Source organism: Myotis brandtii, unplaced genomic scaffold (assembly GCF_000412655.1).
Source record: "Myotis brandtii unplaced genomic scaffold, ASM41265v1 scaffold463, whole genome shotgun sequence".
NCBI classification, from domain to species: Eukaryota; Metazoa; Chordata; class Mammalia; order Chiroptera; family Vespertilionidae; genus Myotis; species Myotis brandtii.
This window is the reverse complement of record NW_005367694.1, coordinates 861052-870434: the sequence shown is the minus strand read 5'-3', so window position 1 is coordinate 870434 and position 9383 is coordinate 861052. Positions and strand designations below refer to the sequence as shown.

The window sequence follows — 9383 nt, the reverse complement described above, 5'->3', positions numbered from 1 at the left end:
TTGACTGCCTCCTGCACGCCCCACACTGGGGATTGAGGCTGCAACCCAGGCCTGTGTTCTGACTGGAAATCAAACCGTGACCTCCTGGTTCATAGGTCAATGCTTAACCCCTGAGCCACCACCAGCTGGGCAACTTGCCTATTTCTAACTCCAAGTAGAAGCAATTTAGAAACTTGTAGCAAAGCAAGAAGTTGACAGACCCAAATGTCACGGGTAGAAATGTTCTGCAGCCTTACACCCAATTATACCAAAAAGCAAAGAAACGATGCGTGAAACGGTGACCGGCTTCGAAGCAAGAGTTCAAAGTCCTCTTAGGTCCTGTCACTCTGAGTTCAATTATAAAAAAAAAAAAAAAAAAGAGGGGGGCTTTTAAAATATCACACGCTAAGCGGGGGAGGCTGTGCGGGGACGGGGGTACACAGGAACTCCCTGCACTTTCTGCTCGATTTGGCTGAGAAGCTCAAACTGCTCTCACAAACAAAGCTTGCTAATGTTTTTAAAAAATCACGTACTTCGACATAAATCACTTGAGCAGGAAAGCGTATCGAAATCTAACATGAACAAAAAAACCTGGGCTGGTTGTAACATACCCCTGGCATGGCTCCCACCGTCTTAGGAAATTTTATGCTGCTCTCACGATGCTTTTTTTTTTTTTTTCTTTTGCAAAAGTAGAAATTCACTGCAGAGTTCTGGAGAAGCCAACCCATTGCTTGGGCCGAGAAGATGGGCATGGGGGACATAACACCCCCGTCACGTGTCCTCGTGAAATAGACAATGACTGTGTTCTCAGCGTCTCCAAAAGAAACCACACACCTGCTGCTCCCTAACCCACGTGCGTGCGAATAGTTCCTCCCCGTTCTTAATGTTTCTGGAAAACCAGGCTGCTTAGCCCAGTAAGTCGTTGTCGCTGTGGCCGTTTCCCCAGCGGCGTGAGCCGACCCCACGGCAGGGAATCAGTCTCCCGCACTGAGCAGGCAGCAGACATGCTTGAAGAGGGATGCCCTGCGAGGCTCCGTCACTCCCCACAACGGGCGTCTTGCCCAAACCCATCCTTTACATTTAGAACGTTTTGTGGGTTCCTGTCGGCCCTGGGGATTTTTATTACTTATTTATGCAAACAGCCGGTTGCCTAAGAGCCTTGCCGGGTTTTTTTTTTTTTTTTTTTTTTTTTTTAGCGATTTCGTAGTTTCCTGGTAACCATTCAGTCATCTATTTCAACACCCCGACGTGACATAAAGGCGGGCGGCGAAGCTCACGTCCTCCACACAGACACACACCTCCGTCCGTGAGCACAGCCTAGGTGAGGCGCTCCCCGCGCCAAGAGCCAGCCGCCCGGCCGCCGCCCCTCATGCAGCCGCACCACCCGCACGACCCCGAGACTCACTTTCTGCAAATCGACAACAAGAACTGCTGTGTGTTCCGGGATGACTTCATCGCCAAAGTCCTGCCGCCCGTGTTGGGGCTGGAGTTTGTGTTTGGGCTCCTGGGCAATGGCCTGGCCCTGTGGATCTTCTGCTTCCACCTCAAGTCCTGGAAGTCCAGCCGGATCTTCCTATTCAACTTGGCCGTGGCCGACTTCCTCCTGATCATCTGCCTGCCGTTCCTGATGGACAACTACATGAGGAAGTGGGACTGGAAGTTCGGGGACGTCCCCTGCCGGCTGATGCTCTTCATGCTGGCCATGAACCGCCAAGGGAGCATCATCTTCCTCACCGTGGTGGCCGTGGACAGGTACTTCCGGGTGGTCCACCCCCACCACGCCCTCAACAAGATCTCCAACCGGAAGGCGGCCATCGTCTCCTGCTTCCTGTGGGCCCTCACCATCGGCCTGACGGTGCACCTCCTGTACAAGAAGATGTTGGTCAAGAACGGCAACGCCTACCTGTGCAGCAGCTTCAGCATCTGCAATACCTTCCGGTGGCACGATGCCATGTTCCTCCTGGAGTTCTTCCTGCCCCTGGGCATCATCCTGTTCTGCTCCATCCGCATCGTCTGGAGCCTGCGGCAGCGGCAGATGGACCGGCACACCAAGATCAAGAGGGCCATCACCTTCATCATGGTGGTGGCCATCGTCTTCGTCATCTGCTTCCTGCCCAGCGTGGCCGTGCGCATCCGAATCTTCTGGCTCCTGCACACGATGGACAACTACGTGACGGAGGAGACCTGCGACATCTACCGCTCGGTGGACCTGGCGTTCTTCATCACCCTCAGCTTCACCTACATGAACAGCATGCTGGACCCTCTGGTGTACTATTTCTCCAGCCCGTCTTTCCCCAACTTCTTCTCCGCCTTGATCCACCGCTGCTTCCGCAAGAAGAAGCCGGAGGAGCCGGATAATAACCGGAGCACAAGCATCGAGCTCACGGGGGACCTGAGTGCGTCCAGGAGCATCCCGGGCGCTCTGATGGCCGAATCCGGGGAGCCCTGGAGCCCCTCTTACCTGACTGCAGCCTCTCGCTAAGCAGCCAAGGAGGGAGACTGTCACCAAGAACCGACATCTCTGGAGAAACCGTGCCGGGCGGCCGGTGCCCAGAGGAACACCATGAAGCACGGCCTGCGGTTTCTGGGCCCGGCCCGGCCCGGAGGACCTGACTCAGAGGAGCGGTGTGGGTGGAGTGGGCCGCGTGGCTGCAGGGACGGCAGACATCTCGGAGGAACGGAGAGCGAAACTTCCGCTCCATCCTGGACACCCGGGGAACTGAAGGCGGCAAAACTGTCCAGGTTCCCTGCCCAGCGAAGTGGGAGCCACAGAGACGCCGATCGGTCGGCACCTGTGATTCACGGGGCGTCTGCCCTTCGCCTGCCTGAGGCTTGGCTGGTTCTCAGCTCCTGGGGCCGTGCCTGGCCTGCTCCCGGCTCCGGCTGAGGAAAGGAGAACGAAGCGATTGGAGAGGAGTTGCTGCTCCTGGCGGGAGCCCAGGCATCGTTTCCCAAGCCCTCGACCACCCGGGGCTCCTTGGGATCAATTCGTCTTGCAGCCAAGCTTTAGCAGAACCGGACTAGACAGAGAGACTCATGAACTTTGGTTAACATCCCAGGTCCCCGCGGTGGTAAGAAGGGGGTTAGCCCGAGAGAGACAGTGTTACTAAGGGAAGGAAACGGCATTTGTGCTGCAGCCGGCAATTAATCCCTTCCTCCCTTGTTGACACGCATTGGAAGGCTGAGCCGTTAAAAAGGCTTCAGGGAAAAGAGCTGCTCCCACCTGTTTGCTTTTGTCATTAAAAGGGAGATGCCGGCTGCCTGTGGCCGGTGGGCGGTGGCCCGGGAAGATGCCTCCCGGCTCATTTGCGTGTGTTTCTGTACTTGTGAGAAATCCACCCCATCCATACACTTGGAAGTGGGACACAGTCTGGGCTTGCATGTGTCTGGGTGACAGTTCACAGAAATGGGAATGCTTGCTCAAGCAGGGACCTTTATGGGTTGTGAACTGTGTCCTGGTAGAAAAATATCGTCTCCTGTAATGTGAGAAGGCCGAGGACGCTGAGACAGCGAAGTTAAAATTCCACATGCATTGGGGCCAGGGCAGGCAGGCCAGGGCATAAGTAAAAACCACTCCGTTCGGAAGGATAGTTGCAGGCAGGAGTGCGAGAACAGATTGCCCTTGCGTTTGCTTAGATTTCAGTGAATATTGCTCTTCTTATTTGTGTATTTTAAAAACTTATTTGTGTATATTAACCAATGTTTCCCCCCTTTTCCCCAACAAAATCAATAAAAACTTAAAAATAAAATGAAGAAAAAAAAAAGAGGAATCAGGACTGGGATTTGCATAGAAGGGGGAAGACAGAGGTTCCCAGTGCAGTCGTTTCGGTTCCCCTGCTGCCGCGGAAGGGAGATGTCCGGTTGGAGTCGGTGGTGGTGGTGCGTCCAAGTTTCTGTTACGCCTTCATTTCCAGCTTCTCGATTCTTCGGCAAGACAGGTTTGCTCTCACGCCCTGACTGGGAGGCAGATGAGAAATGCAGATATGCAGGTTCCCAGCTGAATGGCAGTCAATCTCCCTTGAATTGCACGTTTTCAGAGCACTTTGCTTATCTGGTTCTCCGATCAGCTCCTAGGGGTAGAAAGTTAAAAGCCGGGGTCACCTGAAGAGGAAGACATGGCAGAGTGGGGAGGGGAGTAGGGATCCCTCACCCCCCTGCGGGTGAGTCAGCAGGGAGCCAGGTAGAGCCCTGCCAACCTGTTCGCAACAACTCACATTTGTGTATTTGCTCATTCATTCCATTTGCTTTTTAAAAAATATACGATTTTGTATATTTTTAGAGAAGGAGAGAGAGGGAGAGATAGAAACATCAATGATGAGAGAGAATCATTGACCGGCTGCCTCCGGCACGACCCCCATGGGGGATGGAGCCCGAGATCCAGGCATATGCCCTTGACCGGAATGGAACGGTGACCTCCTGGTTCACGGGTTGACGTTCAACCACTGAGCAACACTGGCCTGGCGGGAGATGCCTTTTTATCATTGTTTAACTCCAGGGCCATAAGGATGCAAATAACAGAAACCAAGTTCAACATCCTGGAAAGATGGTGGCGCACCTCACAGAACGTAAGGGAGAGGGAAGCCAGGCTGGGGCAGCTGCAGGAGACCAGCTCCCGGCCCTTCGCCTCCAGCTCTTAGCCAGGAACGTGACTCCGCCCTCAATACCTGTGTCTCTCAGGCCAGATTCCCAGAGCAGAGAATCTGATGGAACTCAAACCACTCTTCATGAAAAAGAGTCAAGACCACGGTCACACAGCAGCCGGGGGGAAGGGTATTTTTAAACGATTGTTTGTGTAAAAACATGCTCTCTGCCGGGCATTCCTCTGACAACATTTCAGCTCACCTTTTGTTTCATCACTTAAACCGCATGTGTGGGCTTTTATCAGAGTCCATCTCAACTCTCGCGCTGGCAAAATTCCTGCTGTGTTATAAAACGATGGTCCCAGGAGAACGAAGAGGTGACCCGTCGACCTTCAGGGAGCCTGGGGTGGACATTGCCCCAAGCCTACTCAGGCATGGACTTCCATCTCTGAGTCCCAGAGCCCCCCAGAAAGGCTTGCTGGAGGATGAAAGTCCTGTTATCTGCACGTTGCTTAATACATTTGCGGCAAATGCTCTCGGGCGGGCTTGGCTGCGTGGGGTACCTGCTCCTGAAGCTCTGTCCGTTAGGTTGCCTGTCTTTAATGACAAATGAAACAGGACTATTTTGCAAGCAGCGCTGGATTTTCTTTGGGCTCAAATGGAACATTTGGCCACCCTCTGTGTTCCCGGAGAAGGGGGGTTTACAAGCACCAGGCCTGACCCAGAGTCCACAATCCCACGGCCCTGTCAGCTGAGAGGCTAGTGCTTCTGGCCCTGGCTGGTGCGCTCAGTGGTTGGGCGTTGTCCCGTGCACCAGGAGGTCACAGTTCGACTTCCGGTCAAGGGCTCATGCATGGGTTGTGGGCTCAATGCAGGAGGCAGCCGATTGATAATTCTATCTCATCGATGTTTCTCTCTCTCTCTCTCTCTCTCTAAAAAATCAATAAATTATTTGTTTAAAAAAAGGGGGGGGATGCCGTAGCCGGTTTGGCTCAGTGGATAGAGCGTCGGCCTGTGGACTCAAGGGTCCCAGGTTCGATTCCAGTCAGGGGCATGTATCTTGGTTGTGGGCACATCCCCAGTGGGGGGTGTGCAGGAGGCAGCTGATCGATGTTTCTAACTCTCTATCCCTCTCCCTTCCTCTCTGTAAAAAATCAATAAAATATATTTTTAAAAAAGGGGGGGCTAACCAGTTTGCTCAGTGGATAGAGCGTTGGCCCTCAGACTGAAGGGTCCCAGGTTCGATTCCGGTCAAGGGCATGTACCTTGGTTGCAGGCTCTATCCCCTGTAGAGGGCGTGTGGGAAGCAGCTGGTCAATATTTCTCTCTCATCAATGTTTCTAGTTCTCTATCCCTCTCCCTTCCTCTCTGTAAAAATCAATAAAATATATATTTTTTTAAAAAGGCTAGTACGCCTGGGATCTTAACAAATACTGATACACTCAGCACTCCAGCCATACCCGGGGGGATGGATTTACAGCCCTCAGTGGGTATTGGGAGGAGAGTATGACATTCCCAATACAACTGGGAGAAGATGAGAATGAACGGACCCCCGCTGCCGTCAGGTTGAAAAACCGTGGGTTTCTGTTCTGCACTTCGGAATATGAAGCTTCAGTAGGAAAATGGTAGTGATGGTCCATTTTTGCTTTTGGTAAAGCAACACGATGCAAAGATAGACTCACCACCGAAAGACGCCCCATTCCTCACCATCGTTTGATCTGCGGCCACTGTGCCGAGTGTTGTACAGACAACCTCATTTCACCCTTTCGGTAACGTCAAAGGGTATTGAAAGGGGCTATTTCCATTTCACGGATGAGGAACTCTGAGGCCCGGAGAGTTGGAATAATTTGCCCGATGTCCTACAATCCGTAGGTGATGTGCCAGGAGTACAAACGCCTTAAACTTCTGAAAAAAGGCCAAGTGAGAGATGGGCAACGTGAACTGAAAAAAGTAGGGTGGGTACCTTGACCCCTTTGGTGGTCACTATTTCTGGAACTTCCCAGGCTGCCCAACCATTAGACCCGCAGGTACCTCCCAGGCCCAGGCTGAGATCATGTGCTTAAGGCACTTGGCCTAGTGCCTTGCGCTCTGTGAATATTTGTTTCCCTTCCCCAAAGCTGACTGGCGATGGCCCCTTTCTTCCTTGTGGAAGGTGCTCCTTGTCTTTCCAAAGAAGCTACCATCTCACAAGGAGGCAGGTTAGGATGTTCACGCAACATTGGTTGCAATAGTGGAAACCAGAAAACCTAAGTGTCCACCAGTAGGGGATTAGATACATAGTAACACAGGCACTCAATGCAATACTGCACCAATGGAGAAAAGTAAACTTGTATCAATAGGACTGAATCTTGAGCCTAGCATCTAGAGCAGTGGTTCTCAACCTTGGCTTGCACATTAGAATCACCTGGGAATCTTTTTAAAATCCTGATTTCTGGGCCTCATCCTCCGGAAATTCTGTTTCTTTGTTATGGGTTGGGGCCACAACACTAGTAACAAAGAAACAAAATTTCCGGAGGAGGAGGCCCAGAAATCAGGATTTTAAAAAGATTCCCAGGTGATTCTAATGTGCAAGCCAAGGTTGAGAACCACTGCTCTAGATGCTAGGCTCAAGATTCAGTCCTATTGATACAAGTTTACTTTTCTCCATTGGTGCAGTATTGCATTGAGTGCCTGTGTTACTATGTATCTAATCCCCTACTGGTGGACACTTAGGTTTTCTGGTTTCCACTATTGCAACCAATGTTGCGTGAACATCCTAACCCGCCTCCTCGTGAGATGGTAGCTCCTTTGGAAAGACAAGGAGCACCTTCCACAAGGAAGAAAGGGGCCATCGCCGGTCAGCTTTGGGGAAGGGAAACAAATATTCATAGAGCGCAAGGCACTAGGCCAAGTGCCTTAAGCACATGATCTCAGCCTGGGCCTGGGAGGTACCTGCGGGTCTAACGGTTGGGCAGCCTGGGAAGTTCCAGAAATAGTGACCACCAAAGGGGTCAAGGTACCCACCCTACTTTTTTCAGTTCACGTTGCCCATCTCTCACTTGGCCTTTTTTCAGAAGTTTAAGGCGTTTGTACTCCTGGCACATCACCTACGGATTGTAGGACATCGGGCAAATTATTCCAACTCTCCGGGCCTCAGAGTTCCTCATCCGTGAAATGGAAATAGCCCCTTTCAATACCCTTTGACGTTACCGAAAGGGTGAAATGAGGTTGTCTGTACAACACTCGGCACAGTGGCCGCAGATCAAACGATGGTGAGGAATGGGGCGTCTTTCGGTGGTGAGTCTATCTTTGCATCGTGTTGCTTTACCAAAAGCAAAAATGGACCATCACTACCATTTTCCTACTGAAGCTTCATATTCCGAAGTGCAGAACAGAAACCCACGGTTTTTCAACCTGACGGCAGCGGGGGTCCGTATAGCATCTGATCATCTTCCTTATACAGGGTGGGACTTTAGTAAGTTTCCTGCCCTGGCCAGTTTGGCTCAGTGGAGCGTCCGCCTGTGGACTGAAGGGTCCTGGGTTTGATTCTGATCAAGGGCGAGTACCTCAGTTGCAGGCTCCTCCCCAGCCCAGGCCCTGGTCAGGGCTCGTGCGTGCGGGAGGCAACCAATCGATGTGTTTGTTTCTCTCACATCAATGTTTCTCTGTCTTTCCCTCTCTCTTCCATTCTCTCTAAAATTCAATAGAAAAATATCCTCGGGTGAGGATTAAAAAAAAAAAGTAAGTTTACTGTTGTTCGTATGGAAAACAATACAATCACTAATTAATAATAACACAAGAGTAACCTCTGTGCTTCCCATCCTCACAGCTGTAACCCTACCTGCGTCCCACCCTGTTCGCCTCCATCGGCCAGTGGTTTTAGAGCTGGGCTGGAACACTGTACGTGTTTATTTAAAGCCACTTATCACCTATAAATCCGAGCAGAATTTCACAGGAGGCCTGCGGTGCTGCACAGCGGAGAAATGCAACTGCAGGAAAAGGAGAAGAGCAGCGTGCAGGGCAGGCTGACTTTCCATCGGCAAACATTGCCCACCTGCTCCTTCTCTCTCCCCGTCTCCCTGTGTTCACCGGCGAAACCAGCCTCAGAATTCACTAACATGCCCCCTTTTTTTGGGGGGGGGGGGATGGATTGATTTTATTTATTTATTGTAAACTGTAATTAGAAGATAAAATTAAATAAATAAAATTTTGAATGGGAATATCAATGATTGTGTCTGGAAAACAGAAAATGAGAGACTAGCTTGTGTCTAGGTGGTGGAACACAGTTCGTGTGGGCGGGACCTGTAAGGCTTGAAGAGCCTTTATCTTGGGAGGTAAGTCATCTCCCCAAAAGCCACTGCCTATGGACTCGGGCAGGATTTCAAGGCAGATTTGAGGCAAAAGCTTTCTCTAACATGTCACCCTCTAGGTAAAGCCGCCCTTGTTCTAATAATAAACCACGTAAGAAAGTAAGTACCAATATTAAACTGAATTTTTTTAAATCTTCACCTGAGGATATCTTTACATTGATTTTTAGAGAGAGTGGAAGGGATGGGGAGAGAGAGAGAGAGAGAGAGAAAGAAACATCGCACTAACATGCCTACTTTTAAAAAATGGAATGAGAGAAAAATATTATACTGCTGTCTGGGGTTTCCAGAGAGGCTGACATTTCAGTCATATATATATCCTATATAATAAAAGGGTAATATGCAAATTGACCCTAACAGCAGAACCACTGGAATGACTGGTCACTATGACACACACTGACCACCAGGGGGCAGACACTCAATTCAGGGGCTGCCCCCTGGTGGTCAGTGCGCTCCCACAGGGGAAGCTCTGCTCAGC

At 50.9% G+C, this 9383-nt stretch overlaps 1 protein-coding gene and 1 long non-coding RNA gene across 2 annotated transcripts in view; both read left to right on the top strand.

The window, feature by feature from the left end:
- The window catches only part of LOC106727671, an 18720-nt gene that overhangs the window by 7880 nt on the left and 1457 nt on the right, over window positions 1-9383 (top strand). The window contains exon 2 of the long non-coding RNA XR_001363906.1: window positions 398-400. This is a non-coding gene — a long non-coding RNA (uncharacterized LOC106727671). The remainder of the gene's footprint in view (window positions 1-397; window positions 401-9383) is intronic.
- LOC102260135 (hydroxycarboxylic acid receptor 2) lies at window positions 1192-3842 on the top strand. The gene has a single exon (XM_005875456.2). The coding sequence runs from the start codon at window positions 1349-1351 to the stop codon at window positions 2459-2461; it is 1113 nt and encodes a 370-aa protein (XP_005875518.2). The 5' UTR covers window positions 1192-1348; the 3' UTR covers window positions 2462-3842.